The 20,407-nt window shown below is 44.0% G+C and overlaps 1 protein-coding gene across 1 annotated transcript in view; it reads left to right on the top strand.

Annotated features, from left to right (window-relative positions):
* Window positions 1–20,407, top strand: part of gucy2g (guanylate cyclase 2g) — a 125,442-nt gene that overhangs the window by 30,881 nt on the left and 74,154 nt on the right. The window contains exons 2-6 of the mRNA XM_064993546.1: window positions 8,074–8,247; window positions 8,406–8,576; window positions 9,582–9,701; window positions 9,885–10,113; window positions 12,670–12,968. Coding sequence (XP_064849618.1) covers window positions 8,074–8,247; window positions 8,406–8,576; window positions 9,582–9,701; window positions 9,885–10,113; window positions 12,670–12,968 — 993 coding nt within the window. The remainder of the gene's footprint in view (window positions 1–8,073; window positions 8,248–8,405; window positions 8,577–9,581; window positions 9,702–9,884; window positions 10,114–12,669; window positions 12,969–20,407) is intronic.

Here is a 20,407-nt window from a genome sequence, read left to right as displayed (position 1 = left end):
GTTCTTAACTGACTTGCCTAGTAAAATAAAGAGGATCTAGATAATTTTTACAACTAATAATTTTTACAACTAAATTATGATAAGTGTACTATATGTATTGGATCACAAAAAAATACAACTTTTGCATTACCATGTTGTAACGATCTTCTTCAACTGAGGAGGAGTACAAAAGATCTGACCAAAACACAGCGTGGTAAGTGTCCACTTTAATGAAATATAACTGAACACTGAATACAAAATAACCAACGTGAAACAATGAAAATCGAAACAGTTCTGTATGGTGAAACACAGAAAACAACTACCCACAACTCATAGTGGGAAAACAGGCTGCCTAAGTATGGTTCTCAATCAGAAACAACGACAGACAGCTGTCCCTGATTGAGAACCATACCCGGCCAAAAATACAGAAATACAAAACATAGAAAAAAAGAACATAGAACGCACACCCTAGTCCCACCCTGGCCTAACCAAAATAGAGAATAAAAAGCCTCTCTATGGCCAGGTCATGACACATGTAAAATAATCCCAAAATAAATAAATGATCTCACTCAAATAAATTTTAATAGAAAGTTGCTACCATGGAATGGCGAATACCTGTCTATTTGTGGAAAAATACCCATGATTAACTCTTTAGTCATATCCCAGTTAACCTATTTGTATATGGTCTTACCTACAGCTAGCGAACAGTTTTTAAAATTATATGAGAAAAAAAGATTCCATTTTATTTGGAACGGCAATCCAGACAAAATTAAATGTACCTATTTATATAAGGAATATTAAATATTAAAGCATTAGACCTCTCACTAAAGGCTTCAGTCATTCAAAAGTTATACTTAAATTGGAACTGGTTCTCTAGAATATTAGTAAGAATGTCTCAACCTATGTTCAAGAATGTCCTTTTATCCTTTATTCAGATTACAACCTCTCACTTTCAGTTATTTGAAAAGGAAAACCTCTCCCAAATATCACAATTTTTAAAACAAGCCATTGAAAGTTGGTTGCAATTTCAATTTAATCCAGTAGAAAAGACAGAACAAATAATGCAATAAATATTGTGGTTAAACTCAAATATACTAATTGATTAAAAAAACATTATTTTTTTGTTTAAAAAGGCTATAATCTTCGTAAATGATGTCAGAAATAGGACTGGTGGAATTATGTCACACCCGCAGCTAACAAAAACTTATGGAAATATCTGCTCAACCCAAAATTACAACCAACTAATTGCAGCATTACCGCAAAAATGGAAGAGGAAAGCGGAAGGGGGAAAAAGTAAGGAACTTGTCTGTCGGACCTGCATTGAAGACCATAAATTGTGATTAATATAAAAGTATACCAGTTTAATCTAAGGACCAAAAAATTGACAGACGTGCCACAAAGATTGCAAAATAGCTGGGAAGAGATTTTTTTGACGTACCGATTACATGGCACATGGTTTATGAACTGATGCGCAAAACCACGGCAGATTCTAAACTTCACATTTTTCAAATTGAATTATTATACTAAATTCTTGCAACTAATAGAATTGTATGTACAGTTGAAGTCGGAAGTTTACAAACACCTTGTCCAAATACATTTAAACTCAGATTTTCACAATTCCTGACATTAAATCCTAGTAAAAATTCCCTGTTTTAGGTCAGTTAGGATAACCACTTTATTTTAAGAATGTGAAATGCCAGAATAATAGTAGAGAGAGTGATTTATTTCAGCTTTTATTTCTTTCATCACATTCCCGGTGGGTCAGAAGTTTAAATTAGTATTTGGTAGCATTGCCTTTAAAAAGTTGAATTTGGGTCAAACGTATCGGGTAGCCTTCCACAACCTTCCTACAATAAGTTCGGTGAATTTTGTCCCATTCCTCCTGACAAAGCTTGTGTAACTGGGTCAAGTTTGTTGGCCTCCTTGCTCGCACACGCTTTTTCAGTTCTGCCAACAAATGTTCTGTGGGATTGAGGTCAGGGCTTTGTGATGGCCACTCCAATACCTTTACCGTTGTCATTAAGCCATTTAGCCACAACTTTGAAAGTATGCTTGGGGTCAATGTCCATTTGGAAGGCCCATTTGCAACCAAGCTTTAACTTCCTGACTGATGTCTTGAGATGTTGCTTCAATATATCCACATAATTTTCTTCCCTCATGATGTCATCTATTTTGTGAAGTGCACCAGCCCCTCAAATCAAATCAAATGTATTTATATAGCCCTTCTTACATCAGCTGATATCTCAAAGTGCTGTACAGATATGGGTGCTGCCACCCCTGTGCTTCACGGTTGGGAGGGTGTTTTTTGGCTTGCAAGCCTCCCACTTTTTACTCCAAACATATAGATTGTCAGTTCTATTTTTGTTTCATCAGACCAGAGGACATTTCTCCAAAAAGTACGATCTTTGTCTGTCCCCATGTGCAGTTGCAAACCGCAGTCTGTCTTTTTTATGGCGGTTTTGGAGCAGTGGCTTCATCCTAGTGTAACAGGGTTATATTGGTGATTCCCCTTGCCACTTTATTGTTAAGCCAATGGGTTTTTGGTTTGAGTTTGTCTTGCCTTCACCTACTCAACATGGCATCTTATTGGCTGGTTTGCGTAGCTTGCTTACGAGGGGGGATGTTCCAGTTAGAATCGTCCCAGTGAACAAGCACCAAACCAGCGGTAAGTTGTTGGTTGCAAAGCACTGTACATCAAAAGTGATTTTTATACTCTCAAGTGATGATTTAAATGTACAATTTATATCAAATTGTTTGTAAATGTTATTCGAACATCACACATAAGATGCAGCGGTTTTTGGAGAATATTTGTTGTGCATTTTGTTGTAAAGAATTCCCGCCAGTACTAGCTAGCAACTTACTGTGTCTGGTGGGGTGGGGGGGGGTTCATATATTTTTTACAGTGCGTGAGTGCAGAGTTGGATGGTGAGATGTGCTTTGCATGACGTGCAATTTTGTGCCGTTCCTATTAGGTACAATGTTAAAGATATTATATTATATATTGTAATTGTATTATTTTGGTAACTCGCCCAGTGAACAAGCACCAAACCAGCGTGCGTGAGTGCAGAGTTGGATGGTGAAATGTGCATTGCATGACGTGCAATTTGGTGCCGTTCCTATCAGAATAAATCTACATGACTGGTGCTACATGTTGGAGTTCCGTGTCGATGACTGATTGTACACAACGCAAGAAGAGTACTGTTACACTAGCTGAGTGGCCTTTCAGGTTATGTTGATATAGGACTTGTTTTACTGTGGATATAGATACTTTTGTACCTGTTTCCTCCAGCATCTTCACAAGGTCCTTTGCTGTTATTATATGGCATTTAGAAATCCAATATAGATGGGTTAAGAGATAGATGGGAGGGGTTGAATGGAGCTCAAGGTTGGGACTAATAACAACAAGATAACTAATGTAAACATACTGTGTCTTCAAAACGTATATAGGTTAAGAACTTTTGTGAAAGAGCACAGTTTGAAAGCTATGGCAAATAGAAATCAAACCCAGATGCACACCATAAATGGATGGGAGAGGTTGAGGGTAGAGGAAGCAGAGAAGTAAAAATATAACTATTGTAAAATAGACTGTGTCCATAAAATGTATATAGTATGTATAAGCTGGAAGTAGAGGCCAAAGTATTGTTGTTCACTAGTTTACTCTGAATTAGGGGAGGGGTGGTTGGGTTAGAAAGTAATAACCCATCAGTTAGACCCATCAGTTGTGTTGTGACAAGGTAGGGGTGGTATACAGAAGATAGCCCTATTTGGTACAAGACCAAGTCCATATTATGGCAAGAACGGCTCAAATAAGCAAAGAGAAATGACAGTCCATCACTACTTTAAGACAGTCAGTGCAGAACATTTCAAGAACCTTAAATGTTTCTTTGAGTGCAGTCACAAAAACCATCAAGCACTATAATGTAACTGGATCTCATGAGGACCACCACTGAAAGGGAAGACCCAGAGTTACCTCTGTTGCAGAGGATAAGTTCATTAGATTTAACTGCACCTCGGTTTGCAGCCCAAATAAATGCTTCACAGAGTTCAAGTAACAGACACATATCAACATCAACTGTTCAGAGGAGACTGCGTGAATCAAGCCTTCATGTTCAAATTGCTGCAAAGAAACCACTACTAAGGGACACCAATAATAAGAAGAGACTTGCTTGAGCCAAGAAACACGAGCAATGGACATTAGACCGGTGGAAATCTGTCCTTCGGTCTGATGAGTCCAAATTTGAGATTTTTGGATCCAACCACTGTGTCTTTGTGAGACGCAGAGTAGGTAAATGGATTGATCTCATCATGTGTGGTTCCCACCGTGAAGCATGGAGGCGGAGATGTGATGTGGTGGGGTGCTTTGCTGGTGACACTGTCTGTAATTTATTTAGAATTCAAGGCACACTTAACCAGCAAGGATACCACACTATTCTGCAGCGATATGCGGGACTATCATTTGTTTTTCAAAAGGACAATGACCCAAAACATACCTCCAGGCTGTGTAAGGGCAATTTGACCAAGAAAGAGAGTGATGGAGTGCTGCATCAGATGACCTAGCCTCCAGAATCACCCAATCTCAACCCAATTGAGATGGTTTGGGATGAGTTGGACCACAGAGTGAAGGAAAAGCAGCCAACAAGTGCTCAGCATATGTGACTGACCGGCTCAAATCATTCTCATGTAGCAAAATTTGAAACTGTTTTTTTTTTACATTGGATAAAAGTAGAGACTCAGAGCTATAAAATGGTTTACCATACAATGCATTTTTGATGAACAGTGGGAAAGTAATTCTGCTTTGAAAGTTGATAAACTTGTAAACTCACTTTTAACCTCTCTTGGGTAGGGGGCAGTATTTTCACATCTGGATGAAAAGCGTGCCCAAAGTAAACTGTCTGTTACTCAGGCCCAGAAGCTAAGATATGTATATAATTGATAGATTTATACATATAGCTTCCACAATCACCCAATCTCAACCCAATTGAGATGGCTTGGGATGAGTTGGACCACAGAGTGAAGGAAAAGCAGCCATCAAGTGCTCAGCATATGTGACTGACCGGCTCAAATCATTCTCATGTAGCAAGCTAACGTCCCACATACCCTAGAGAGTTTAAGAAACTTTTGAGTGTTTTCTATCAAAATCTATCAATTATATGCATATCTTAGCTTCTGGGCCTGAGTAACAGACAGTTTACTTTGGACACGCTTTTCATCCAGACGTGAAAATACTACCCCCTACCCTGGCCAACATCCAGTGAGATTGCAGAGCGCCAAATTCAAATACAGAAATACTCATTATAAAAATGTATTAAAGATGAACTTCTTGTGAATCCAACTACGGTGTCAGATTTAAAAAATGCTTCACGACGAAAGCATACCTTACAATTATTTGAGAACATAGCCCAGCAGACAAATCATTACAAACAGCAACCAGCCAAGTAGAAGAGTTACACAAGGCAGAAATAGAGATAAAATAAATCACTTACCTTTGATGATCTTCATATGATTGCACTCAGAAGACATTCATTTATTCAATAAATGTTCCTTTTGTTCGATAAAGTCTCTCTTTATATCCAAAAATCTCAATTTTGTTCACATGTTTTCTTCAGTAATCCACAGGCTCAAATGCAGTTACAACAGGCAGACAAAAAATCCAAATCGTATCCGTAAAGTTCAAAGAAACAGGTCAAACGATGTTTATATTCAATCCTCAGGTTGTTTTTAGCCTAAATAATCGATAATATTTCAACCGGACAATAATGTTGTCAATATAAAAGGTAAACAAGAAAGGCACTCTCTCGGTCGCGCGCATGAAAAAGCTCTGTGATGGCAGGGTCCACTCATTCAGACTGCTCTTACTCCCTCATTTTTCAGAATACAAGCCTGAAACAATTTCTAAAAACTGTTGACATCTAGTGGAAGGCACAGGAACTGCAATTTGAGTCCTAAGTCGATGGATACTGTAATGGCATTGAAAAAAAAAATCCAACTTCCTGAATGGATTTTTCTCCAGTTTTTGCCTGCCAAATCAGTTATACTCACAGACATTATTTTAACAGTTTTGGAAACTTTAGAGTGTTTTATCCAAATCTACTAATTATATGCATATCCTATCTTCTGGACCTGAATAGAAGGCAGTTTAATTTGGGCACTCTTTTCATCCAAATTCCAAATGCTGCTCCCTACCTTAGAGAAGTTATACTCACAGACATTTTAACAGTTTAACAGAACTGATATGGCAGGCAAAACCCTGAGGACAAACCAACCCCCCCCAAAAAATTCAGCCTACCACTGTTTTCAATGGATGTCACATTTATTATAAGGCTAAATTCTCCCAGATTGCAGTTCCTAGAACTTCCACTAGATGTCAACAGTCTTTAGAAAGAGTTATGCTGGTTTTTGGAAAAATGAGCCAGAAAAAGTAGGTGGCTCCCATTTTGGCTGTAGTGTTTCCCACCGCGTGGAAGAGAGTGCGTTCTTTGGTATTTTTCTTCGGTAAAGACAATAACGATTCTCCGTCTTAAATTTGATTGTTTATTTACATACTAGGGTACCTAAGGTTTGATTATAAACGTTGTTTTACTTGTTTGGATTCATTTTGTATGCATTTTGATGAAGGTAAACTAGGTGGATTATTGACTTAAGCACGCCAGCTAAACATTATCGAACAAAAGGACCATTTGTGATGTACCTGGGACCTTTTGGAATGCCACCAGAAGAAGATCAAAGGTAAGGCATTTTTTATATCGCTATTTCTGACTTTCGTGGCGCACCTGCCTTGTTGAAGTATGTTTTTCATGCTTTTGTATGCAGGGCACTGTCCTCAGATAATCACATGGTGTGCTTTAGCCGTAAAGCCTTTTTGAAATCTGACACTGGATTTACAAGAAGTTAAGCTTTATTTTGATGTATTGCACTTGTGATTTTATGAAAGTTAAATATTTATAATTCTTTAGTTTGAATTTCGTGCTCTCCAATTTCACCGGATGTTGGCCAGGTGGGACGGCCCCTCCAGTACCTACTGGAGAGCTCTCCTTTGTCTACAGACATTCAGCATTGTTCACACCCTCTTAAACCAGCCCCACCCATCTCTTTAAGGATTCACATGTGAGGTCTAAACAATAAGTAGTGTAGTAAAGACTAAAAGTGGTAGTAGCCTACAATAGGTAAACATTTCAGGTAAACAGAAAGTGTCCAGATAAAAATATTTTATAAATATTAGATGACGCTTACCCAGACACACTTGTCTAAATTGATGGTTCATGTGAAAGAAATGCTATAACCCCCAGCCACATCCAGTGGTGGAGAAAGTACTACATTGTCATACTTGAGTAAATGTATAGTTAATTTAAAGGTTATATTAAACTAGATGTTTTAATATTGACGGATAGCCAGGGGCACACTCCAACACTCAGACATAATTTACAAAGCATTTGTGTTTAGTGAGATGGGATGACCAGGGTTGTTCGCGTTAGTGTGAATTGGACATTTTTCCTGTCAAAATGTAACGAGTACTTTTGGATGTCAGGGAAAATGTAAAAAGTAGTAAAAGTCAAAAGCCAAAAACATAAATAGTAAAGTAATGTACAGATACCCCCCAAAAATACTTAAGTAGTATTTTAAAGTATTTTTGCTAAAGTACTTTACACCACTGCCCAAATGTCTTCACACCAGTACATTAGCATACTTTATATTGTGGCGTAAAGCAGGTCAGCCACCAGGTGGAGACTCGCCGTTGCCTGGTGACAGACGGAGTCTACATCATGAGGCGATGGCACATGGGGGAGGGGACAGTGGGAAGAGAGGTTACTCCCGTATCGTTGTGCTCAGTCCCAGGGATAATGGAGGGAGTTCAGTTTTGTTCCCCACAGGATACAGCAAGACCCGGAGCCTAGAAGTCTCCTGCGGAGACCTATTCTTTTCTACAACGAGCGCCTACTGAATCACATCCAAACCATTTTTTTAATCAAGCAAACGGAAGACGATAACATCGAAACATACCTCTGCATGTTTGAACAGACAGCACTACGGGATGAATGGCCAAGGCCGAAGTGGGCAAGTCTGCTGGCCCCGTTCCTCTCTGGGAACGCCCAAAAGGTGTATTGCAAACCTGACGACAAACAGGCGGCTAACTACGACGGACACATACAGGAGATACTCAGCCGCCAAGGGTACAGCCTGGCCCATCGGGCCCAACTGTTCCACAACCAAAGGTTCGTGGCCGACTCACCCTCCCGAGTTCAGATGAGCGACCTACTGCACGTCACCAGGGTATGGCTCCTAACCATCGTATCCACCCTCTCTATCCTAGACAAAGTGGTCCTGGATCACTTCTTAAAGGCGCAACCCCATGACATGAAGAGGACAGTGAGTCTTATGTGCGTCGCAGACCTTGGAGGACCTCCTGGGATTTTGTGGAGACACATCAGAACACTGAGGTCCTGCTGAGTGGGAGCCCGGTGGAGTCATGGACCCGTCCGAGTGGACAGAAGGACAGCCCCACCGCTGTATACCCCAAACCGACAGTCGGCAGGGCCAAAGGGCCGCAGACCTGTGGAGAGACGGCTGGGGGAGAGCCGACCCGCCACCAACATTCCCAGGTAAATGGTAAATGAAGACTAAAGGAGGTGTTTTCAGTATGGTGCCCGGGGGCACCTTGCCTGGGATTTCCCAGCTCATGAGGAGTCAATGCCATGAGCAAGCCCCGGAGGCAAGGTGGGCTATGCAGTGAAGTACGTTATTTCTTGTTGGACGACCTGTCGCCTGCACGGCCCGGAAACAAGCGGTTGACAAACCCGTATCTATGGGTCCGGAGTAGGAGTCGGAGAGGGAGCCCCGAGAAGTTCTTCCGACCCCACTGGTGAACCACAAGGGGAGGAGCCCATCCTCCCCCTCCTTGATTTCGAGGGACCAGTCGAGACACCCGCTGGGGACCAACTGAGGGGACAATTCGGGACTGCCTAGTGGGAAGATCCGAACTTGAAAGCCGCCGCAGCCCGAGTGATAGCGATGGATGGACAGCTACTTCCGGGGGTGAGTGACTTGCAATACCCCCATTTCCAAATCAAGTATAACTTTTTGTATCAGGTGTCGCGCCAACGGGGGTAACTTTGACAGGTACTGTTGCTGCCCTGATGGTGCATGGGAACCGTTCTTCAGCTGGCCCACACCCACCTGTTGGGTGCTCACCTGGGGATGGAGAAGACCTGGGAATGGATCGCTGCCCGGTTCCACTGGCCCGGGATGAGGAGGGCCGTGGAAGACAATTTTCAAAGCTGCCTGAAGTGTCAAATCACTGCCCCAAAGTACACTTCCAAAACCCGCTGGTCCCCCTACCGATCATTGGGGTGCCCTTTAAACGCATCCCTATGGACATAGTAGGACCCCTGGTAAAAACAGCATTAGGACACCGGTACATTGTGGTATTAGTAGATTATGCCACCCAGTATCCCAAGGCCATTCCACTACGGGCGGCAGTATCCAATGGAATCCCAGGAGCTGCTCCACCTCTTTAGCTAGGTGGGAATCCCGAACTAGATCCTGAAAGACCAAGGTACGGAGTTTATGTCCCGTCTAATGAAAGATTTGTGTGCTGTCCCCCGCAGAGAGATGGGCTCCTCGAGCGGTTAAATAAAATACTCAAACAAATGCTGCAGAAGGTCATCGAGCAGGACGGGAAGAACTGGGACCAGCTACTACCCCACCAAATGTTCTTGATCCGTGAAGTACCCCAGTTCTCCACAAGTTTTTCCCCTCTTGAACTCGAACCCAGCCCAGAAGCTCAGGGAGCTTGTCGATCGGAACACGGCGTTGTTCTCCGAGAAGCTAGGCTGCACGAACCTCATTGAACACAACGTCCGCATCTGGCACGTGAAATGGTACGAAAGTGGCCATATCTGATTCCCGAGGCCCGAAGGAAGGCTGTGAAGCAGGAAGTGGAGGCTATGCTGAGGATGGGGGTCGTCGAAGAGTCCCACAGCACATGGTGCAGGCCTATCATGTTGGGGCCCAAACCGGACGGTAACCTGCGCTTCTGTAATGATTACTGGGGTGTGAACGACATCAGCTTGTTCGACGCCTACCCAATGCCGAGGATGGACGAGATCATTGACCGATTGGGAAAGGCCTGCTACATCAGTACCCTCGACCTGACAAAAGGATATTGGCAGGTACCATTGGCAGCCTCCTCCCGGGAGAAGACTGTTTTTCACACCGGAAGGATTAACCATAGAGTACTAGCAATACAAACTGATTGTCATAGCTAGTTAAAGTTATAACTAGCCATGCGAAATGGCATTCTGAGAAAACATCACTAACGTTACACACATTTCATACACGCTGATCACCGTTTCATCCCCATCACTGTCCTCAGAAGACTCTACAATGTCTTCTTCAATGAACATATTTTTAACTAAATCAGGGATTTCCTCATCGTCTGATTCATTTTTCAGAGTCAGAAAGAGTCAGCATGGCATGATCGTCCTCCAGAAAGTAGTTCATCACAACTTTTTCCCACTGAAATTTGTCGATAGCGCCTGATAAATTCACGGCAGCAATGTTATTGAGAGCAGTAGGAACATATTTGCTGTTCTCCATGATTAACGTTATATCTTTAAAAAAAGAAACTGCCGTAGAAAGGATTATGTATGAATAACGAGCAGCTCATTTTATAGACACTAGATGCTACACCGCAGACCAATCTGTAACTCATCTCTCAGCATGTCCAGCCCACTCATTATCTCAGTCAATCATGGCTAGCAGCACGGTTCCTGTCTTTTCCTTTGGCTAAACCAACTAGACTCATAAATTAACAACTTTATTCATATTTACAGATGGCATAAAAGTTTGTTATTATGGCACATGAAAATAGTAAAAATAAAGAAAAACCCTACTGTATATACAGTATAAGTGTGTAAATATGTGTATCTATGTATGTGTATCTACTAAAACTGTTTCAAGTTTTGAGGGAGCGTGCAATTGGTATGCTGACTGGAGGAATATCCACCAGAGCTGCTGCCAGATAATGGTATGTTAATTTCTCTACCATAAGCCGCCTCCAAAGTCGTTTTAGAGAATTTGGCAGTACATCCAACAGGCCTCACAACTGCAGACCATGTGTAACCGTGCAAGCCCAGGACCTCCACATCCAGCTTCTTCTGAGACCAACCGAAGTCAGAGAAGCTAATTTGCGTAAGCTATGGAAAACAAACACAATTGGATTTTATCGATGGCAATTTGAATTCACAGAGATACTGTGGCAAGATCCCGAGGCCCATTGTTGTGCCCTTCATCCGCCGCCATCACCTCATTTTCAGCATGATATTGGATGGCCCCATGTTGCAAGGATCTGTACACAATTCCTGGAAGCTGAAAATGTCCCAGTTCTTCCATGGCCTGCACACTCACCAGACATGTCCCCCATTGAGTGTGTTTGGGATGCTATTGATCAACGTCTACGACAGCGTGTTTCAGTTCCTGCCAATATCCAGCAACTTCGTACAGCCATTGAAGAGGAGTGGGACAACATTCCACAGGCCACAATTAACAGCCTGATCAACTCTATGCAAAGGAGATGTGTTGCGCTGCATGAGGCAAATGGAGGTCACACCAAGTACTGACTGGTTTTCTGATCCACGCCCCTACCTTTTTTTAAGGTACAGTATCGGTGACCAACAGATGCATATCTGTATTCCCAGTCATGTGAAATCCATAGATTAGGGCTTACACTCTTCAAAAAGGTGCTATCTAGAACATAAAAGGGTTCTTTGGCTGTCCCCATACAGTAGGACAACTCTTTGTAACTCAGTAAAATCTTTTAAATTGTTGCATGTTGCGTTTATATTTCTGTTCAGTGTATATTACCAGGGCCTGTATTCATAAAGCGTCTCAGAGTGTGAGTATAGGCAATCAATGTGAATGGGAAAGCAGTTTGTTATTTAAAAAGTTTGGTAACAACAATTCCTATGAATACCCTCCCCATAATGCATAGTAAAAGCATTTCTAAACCCTTGTCTGCTTTCCATAATGCGTTATAATGCACAACATAGGCTCTAAACGGCGTATTAACGGCTTATTGATGTCTATAACTACATGTACATTATGCATGCTGCATACAGTTGTAAGAGTTACTATGTATTTAGCAATGTGGACGTACTGTAATTTCACCCTATACAGGTTTACACGATACATGCCTATGTTAACTACCAGTTATTATAGGGATACTTATTGTAGTACAACCTGACATGACTGCAATGTTGTTTTGTGTGTTGTTTTGTGTGTAAGTTTTCCATCATTCATTGAAAGGTCAGGAAGGAAAGGAAATGGGGGGAGAAAACAATTATGGCTAGAAGCATTTTGCACACTGAGATGTTTCATTTATATGAAATAAAAAGTTACATTTTTTTGGCTGCTCATTGGGATATAAACAACAGGTCAAAGTGTGTACATTGAGTGCTAACCACTCCCTCTTCACAGGTACTCTGAGAGGGATTCATTATTCCCCCTGTGAAGGTAGAGGAGCAATGTCAGAGGAGCGTCAGGGGTATTTAAACCTCTCACCATACAAGAGAGCATACTCTGCTTGTCCTAGAAGGACTAGGAGGATGACAGGGAGAATGCACAACCTTTTGCCTTTACCTCTCTGCAGCCTGAGCCATAGCTCCCTGTATTTGTCTCTGCTGCTGCTGCTCATAGCTACTACCCCAGTTCTCTGCAATGGCATGAATGGGACCAACTCTTACCGGCTACTGATTGGCTTCCAGGCTCCCTGGAACGTGTCCTATCCCTTCAGTGCCCGCCGGTTAGGCTCCGCAATACAGATTGCCGTGGAAAAGGTCAATAGCAACCCATCATTTCTGGGGAACTACAGCCTGGATTTTGTTTACGTGGACTCGGAGTGCGACGCCAAGGTTTCCATAAGAGCCTTCATTCAGCAGGTGTGGAAAGAAAACGTGTCGGCGGTCTTTGGTCCGGCTTGTCCCGAGGAGGCGGAGGTACAATTCAAATCAATTCAGTTCAGTTTAATAAATGTTATTTCATTTCAATGTACTTAAAAACATTTTTTTGTGTGATTATTTTATGAATTTGAATGCATATTTAGAGCTTACGTGTGCAAACACTTTGCTATTTCAGATTAATTTACAATTTACTATAATATAATATTACTATGTAGCGGACCATAGATATAATAAGTGAATACTTTTACATGCAGATATATGATAAGATAGGTCATTATGCTGGCCAAATAAAACTAAAAAATACTGTGTAAAGGGACATTTAAATCAAAGTTTGTCTAAAATGTTCAGACCTCAATTATGGTTTTATATTGAGATAAGTCCACATCCTAGGTCATTGTGTGTGCTGTGTATATCCAGCTACCCTAAATGACTGGAAAGGATAATCACCACATCTCTTAGATCATATTAGGTGCTTTCTTCCCGCATTCATTTAAGGTCGACTCATTTCAACAAATCTACACAATCGATGGTGTGAGACGTGGTTTAATCTTGAGATGTAGGCTATTTTTGAGGGGAGGGGGGGGATTGTGGAATTGATTTAAGATAATGATTACCACTATAGTAAATGTATTTTCACACCAAGTCTGATGCGTTTTCTCCCCACCTTTCAGAAACATTCATACATCAACAAACTATCCGTTGCTGCTGTGCTCATTCTCCTGCCTTTTAGAAGGCAGTGTCAATGTAATATGGTGTTCAACGTGGCTAGGGAGGACGCTGTAATGACAGATTACTTATCTATGTTACTGAGTATATTACAAAATGGAAATCATGTCAGGGGCATTTGCTTTAGTTTAGTTGCGTCCAATTTAGGATGAGACTAAATGCAAAACTGACACCTGTCGTCATTCCTTGCACATAAACTGTTCAACTGTTGTTTTTACAACTTATTGGCAGCCAGATACCTGTACGTTATCGTACAAAAATATGCAGTATATTACCATACAGTATTTTACAGTATCCAATACTGTTACTGTTATTAATTTACGGTACAACTAATAATACCTTAAGTCTTTTTAATGCCAAATACCCCCAATGTAATCTATTGTATGGTACTAACACTGTTACTGTACTCTATTGTACATACTAATACAGTTACTGTAATATATTATATGGTACAAACAGTTACTGTTATCTCTTGTATGGTACTAACACAGTTACTGCCATCTATTGTACGTTACCACTGCTGCGACTGTAGTCTATTTACAGTAACCGATCAATTACTTTGATGAAAAGATGCCTTGAGTCAATCACAGAAGACAAGAGTCCCAATCCTTTTTCAAAACATGCATTTATTATTCTCTGTACAAAGAACAAGAAGGGCTCCAGAGTGCGATCTTTTAGTCCGGTCAAACAGTAGCATTAATATCCTGATTTCCGCATGAAAGTGTCTGCCCTGCCTGGTGCCTGTTTCTCACTGAACCCTCCGAGAGGGAGAGAAGGAGAGGGAGAGAAGAATGCACAACATTTCAAAATGCAATCGCCGTAAAGACACATTTTTAGCCAATGTGATATTTGTACACAAAAATATGTATGCAAATGAATCTCTACTGAACAAAATAAATATTTTGAGAGTAAAATGTAGCACATAGCCTCATTATCAACCCAAATTCATGACAATCACTGGTGTAGGTAGCACATCAAAATATCTTGATCATGCTTGGACACGTTGGATGAAACGTATTTCTTGAAGCATACCATCTCAGTAGCACTGTGAATAACGATTAGTTGTTTTTTTAAAACTGAAAATGTAAAGTGCGCCCAGGGGAAAAGTTAGCCTGAACACGAGTCTGGACACTGACCCCTAAAAATAAAAGTGAATGATAGCCATCAATCAATATACAGAAAGAGAGAGAAACAAGAGTGTGTATGAGGGAGAGGTGTGTGTGTGTGTATGTGTGTGTGTGTGTGTGTGTGTGTGTGTGTGTGTGTGTGTGAGAAAGGGTATATTACTAGAAATATTTCAAGTTTACCAGCAAACTACCGGAAATTTGTAATCTATAACAAGACAACTAGTGGCCCTTTGGGTACTTTAGATTATCACAGGTGTCTGTAATCATCTCTAGCCCTCCGTGTGGTCTTATCACAAGTAAAATACACTGAGTAAACCAAACATTAGGAACACTATATTAGGAACACCAAACATTAGGAACACTATATTAGGAACACCAACCATTAGGAGCTCATTATTGAGTTGCAAGGCAGCCCCCCATTTTGCTCTCAGAACAGCCTCAATTTGCCGGCGCATGGACTCTACAAGGTATTGAAAGCCTTCCGTAAGGATGCTAACCCATGTTGACTCCAATGCTTCCCACAGTTGTGTCAAGTTGACTGTCCTTTGGGTGGTGGACCAGTCTTGATACACACGGGAAATTGATGAGTGTGAATAACCCAGCAGCATTGCAGTTCTTGGCACAAACCATTATCCCTAGCACATATACCCTGTTCAAAGGCACTTACATTTTTTGTCTAGCCCATTCACCCTTTGAATGGTACACATACACAATTTATGTTGTCTCATGGATCAAAAATCCTTATTTAACATGTCTCCTCCCCTTCACTGATTGAAGTGGATTTAACAAGTGACATCGATAAGGGATATTAGGGATATGTGAGACCAGGGAGGGTGAGGGACAGGCAGAGGTTGAAAGAGACCAGCCGGAGCCTGCCAAGGAGTCTTGTTCTGCGCACAGATCATGCAGGTGGCGACAAACACGGACACACTAGGGACCATGGCAGGCCACCAAAGTCTGACTGGAGACCGGGTGGCAGGCAAGCCTGAAGGAGTGGGCCCACTCAGGACTGAGGACTGGTCCGCGTCAGGAACAAACATCCAGTTATCTGGGCCCCCCCGGGGTTCGGCTGGGAATGCTGCGCCTCACGAACCTGCTTCCCTATTCTCCAGCTGAATGCCGTCACCAGGCACGAGTTGGAAAGGATGGTCTCGTGCTCCGGGGTGGTAGCCGTGGGGTTATAGCGGCGTGACAGTGCATCCAGCTTGACATTCTTGGATCCAGGTTGGTATGAGAGGGAGAAGTTGAACCGGGTGAAAAGCAGGGCCCATCTAGCTTGCTGGATGCTTGGCGGGGCAGAGATATTCCAGGTCCTTGTGGTTGGTCCACATAATGAACAATGTTCTGCCCCCTCCAGCCAGTGCATCCACTCCTCCAATGCCATCTTCACCGCTCAGGTGTTGAGGCAATGGGAGAAGAAGGCACAGGGATGTGACTTGAGGTCCAGGGCAGAACGCTGCGACAGGACAGTCCCCACTCTGACATCCGAAGCATCGGCCTCCACCACGAACTGGAGTGCCGGGATGGTGGAGCGATGAAATTCACACTTCTCTGCTGTCACAAAAAGCTGGTTCTACAGAAGGCATTGAAAAACCTGTCGGATGTGAAGCACGTGTTCTTGGGCGGTACGGGAGAAGACGAGGATGTCGTCGAGGTAGACGAAGATGAACCGGTTCAACATGTCACAGAGAACATCATTAACCAGAGCCTGGAACACAGCTGAGGCGTTGGTTACGCCAAATGGAATGACCAGATACTTAGTGACTGCTGGCCGTGTTGAAGTCAGTCTTCCCCTCGTCTCCTTCCCATATCCACACCAGGTGGTAGGCGTCCCGTAGGTCCAGCTTGGAGAAAACGGTGTCCCCCTGGAGTGGCTCGAAAGGCCGACGGAGATGAGTAGAAGCAGAAGCCTGCTCTGGCTGGGTAGGTAGAAGGACAGATGAACCCTGCAACTAGGGAGTCCTCAATATTGGTCTACATAGCCTTGGTCTCCGGACCTGACAGAGAGTACAGTCGTCCCCGTGGCGGAGTGGTACCTGGGAGAAGGTCAATCCCGTAGTCATAGGGTCGGTGCGGCGGAAGCGAAGTGGCCCAGGCCTTACTGAACACCTCCCGGAGGTCCTGGTGTTCCGCTGGAATAGCAGAGAGGTCCTGAGCAACTTCCGAGCCCCCAGGAAGACGTCCCGGGGCAGGCTGCTTCCCGGGCTCCATCCCATGATGGCACCAGCAGTCCAGTCTATGATGGGATTGTGTCGCTGGAGCCAAGAGAATACCCATACCATGGGAACCTGAGGAGACTTAATGAGCGGGAATTGGATCGTCTGTGTTTCTCTAACACACAAAGGTTGATGGGGCTGGTATTGTGGGTGACCCGGCCTATAGAGCGCCCGTCCACTGCTCTAACGTCCATGGGAATGGAGAGGAGCCGAGTGGGGTTGCCCAGCTTTGACACCAGGGTAGCGTCCATAAAGCTCTCATTGATCCCAGAGTCGATGAGTACCCAAAGATATTTCGATTGGTTCCCCCACAGCAAAATTACATGAAAAGGGGTGTGAGTAAGGGGAGAGGTTCTCCATATGGCCCACCGGAGTACTCGCTCCTACCGGTGAACCTGGTCTTTTAGTGGACAGGTGGAGACAAAATGTAGTAGTCCTGCAATACAGGCAACTGTGAAGCCTGTATAACCATTCGGCTGGAGACAGCCAAGCTCTGCCGAGTTGCATTGGCTTGGGAAGAGGTGAATCGTCAGACTTCATAGACTCTCAGGGGAGCTTGGGTAGCCTCGGATTCTCTCGGCAACAGAGCCGCCTGGGACTTCCGGCATGCCTCGGAGGCGAGGTGGAATCCTTGGGCATGAAATCTGCTCTCCTTCCTTCGTTCCTGTAGTCGCCCATCAATCCGAATGGTAAAGACGATGAGCGAGTTGAGATCCGTCGGTAGTTCCTGGGCTGCGTCCTTTACTTCCTCCAAAACTCTGTGCAGGAACATGTGAAATAGCGCTTCCGGATTCTAAGCACTCTCAGCTGCCAATTTGCGGAAATCCACGGCATAGTCTGCCACACTGAGCGAGTCTTGCCGAAGCTAGAGTAACTTCCGGGCAGCCTCTCTTCCGGACAATGGATTTTTATTTTATTTATCTCCGCCACAAACTCCTCCAGACTGAGGCATACGGCCAACTGTTGTTCCCATACTGCCGTTGCCCAGGCGAGAGCCCTCCCCGACATTAGCATGATGAGGTACACTATCTTAGAGCAGTTCGAGGGGAAGGAGGAGGGCAACCGCTTGATGATGAGGGAACACAGAGAGAAACGCCCAACAGGTGTCCGACTCTCCATCGAAGCGCTCCGGGGAGGTAAGCGGGGTGGCCTGGGGAGGCGGAGCTGCTAACAGCCGGGTTACTGAGGGGTTTGGAGGTTACAGTCGTGGTAGGCTGCCTAACAGACAACCACGGAATTGCTGTTCAACGCTCAGTCATGGAGAATGGTCAAAGTCTGGAACCCTTCCATAATAACACGAAGCAACTCCTCGCGGCTTCCAATGGTGGGTCCTTGGGAGGAGATGGCGTTGCGGAGCTGGTCCGAGTCTGCTGGGTCAGTCATGGCAAGTTTGTACTATCACGTTTTAGGGAAGTCCAAGATACAGACAGTATAGAAGTATCAAACGTTTATTACTATTACTTATACTAGTAGCCTCAATCAAATTAGACAGAGAGGAAATGAAGGGAAGAGAAAGAGAGAAAGAGAAACGTGTGTGTGCATGTGTGTGTGTGAGAGAGAGATACACAGGGAGAGAGAAAGACATTGACATTCAGAATATAAATCTTAGAACTGAAAGAGCCCTCTTTGAAGAAAAAAGGGGGTCTGGTCATTGAAACCTTAAAAAAGGTAAAGTTTACAATTAGCCATCAATCAAATTAGAGAGAGGGAGAAAAATTTGAGTTGGAAAAGGGACCCAATTGTCATACTTGAGTAAGAGTAAAGAAACCTTAATAGAAAATGACTCAAGTAAAAGTGAGTGAGTCACACAGTAAAATACTTATTGAGTAAAAGTCTAAAAGTATTTGTTTTTAAATATACTTAAGTATCAAAAGTAAACGCAAAAGTACAAATAATTTCAAATTCCTTACATTAAGCAAACCAGATGGCACCATCCAACACATATATATAATTTACAAACAAAGCGTGTGTATTTAGTGAGTCCGTCAGATCAGAGGCAGTATGTAACGGCGTTCTTCTTTTGTTGAAGGAGAGTCGGACCGAAATGCAGCGTGTAAGTTACTCATGTTTATTAGGAAGACAAAACGAACGAACTATACACGAATAACTATAAATACAAAAACAACAAACAGAACGTGAAACCTATTACAGCCTGACTGGTGCAAACTACACAGAGACAGGAACAATCACCCACGAAATACAAAGCGAAAACCAGGCTACCTAAATACGGTTCCCAATCAGCGACAACGAGAATCACCTGACTCTGATTGAGAACCGCCTCAGGCAGCCAACCTATTTAACACACACACACCCCTAATCAGCTACAATCCCAGACACTACAAACCCCAATACGAAAACACAATACATAATAACCCCATGTCACACCCTGGTCTGACTAACTAATAAACTAAAACACAAAATACTAAGACCAAGGCGTGACAGAACCCCCCCCCCCCCTAAGGTGCGGACTCCCGAACGCACCTCAAAACCATAGGGAGGGTCCGGGTGGGCGTCTGTCCATGGTGGCGGTTCCGGCTCCGGACGTGGACCCCACTTCATAAATGTCATTGTTCCTCCCCTTCGCGTCCATGGATAATCCACCCTAACCGCCGACCATGGCCGAATAGTCCTCACCCAGAACCCTACATAACAGAGGAGCAGCTCGTGACTGAGGGGCAGCTCGGGACTGAGGGGCAGCTCGGGACTGAGGGGCAGCTCGGGACTGAGGGGCAGCTCAGCACTGAGAGGCAGCCCAGCACTGAGAGGCAGCCCAGCACTGGGAAGAAGCCCAGCACTGAGATGAAGCCCAGCCAGGAAGTTGAATCCGGCAGATCCTGGCTGACTGGCGGATCCTGGCTGACTGGCAGATCCTGGCCGACTGGCGGATCCTGGCTGACTGGCGGATCCTGGCCGACTGGCGGATCCTGGCCGACTGGCGGATCCTGGCCGACTGGCGGATCCTGGCCGACTGGCGGATCCTGGCCGACTGGCAGATCCTGGCCGACTGGCGGATCCTGGCTGACTGGCAGATCCTGGCCGACTGGCGGATCCTGGCTGACTAGCAGATCTGGCTGACTGGCGGATCCTGGCTGACTGGCAGATCTGGAAGAGTCTGGTTGACTGGCAGATCTGGAAGAGTCTGGTTGACTGGCAGATCTGGAAGAGTCTGGTTGACTGGCAGATCTGGAAGAGTCTGGCTGACTGGCGGATCTGGAAGAGTCTGGCTGACTGGCGGATCTGGAAGAGTCTGGCTGACTGGCAGATCTGGAAGAGTCTGGATGTCTGGCGGATCTGGAAGAGTCTGGCTGACTGGCAGATCTGGGAGAGTCTGGCTGACTGGCAGATCTGGCTGCTTCATGCTGACTGACGGCTCTGGCTGCTCCATGCTGACTGGCGGCTCTGGCTG

Source organism: Oncorhynchus masou, chromosome 18 (genome assembly GCF_036934945.1).
Source record: "Oncorhynchus masou masou isolate Uvic2021 chromosome 18, UVic_Omas_1.1, whole genome shotgun sequence".
In the NCBI taxonomy this organism is placed as follows: Eukaryota; Metazoa; Chordata; class Actinopteri; order Salmoniformes; family Salmonidae; genus Oncorhynchus; species Oncorhynchus masou.
This window is presented reverse-complemented; position numbering and strand designations above follow the sequence as displayed.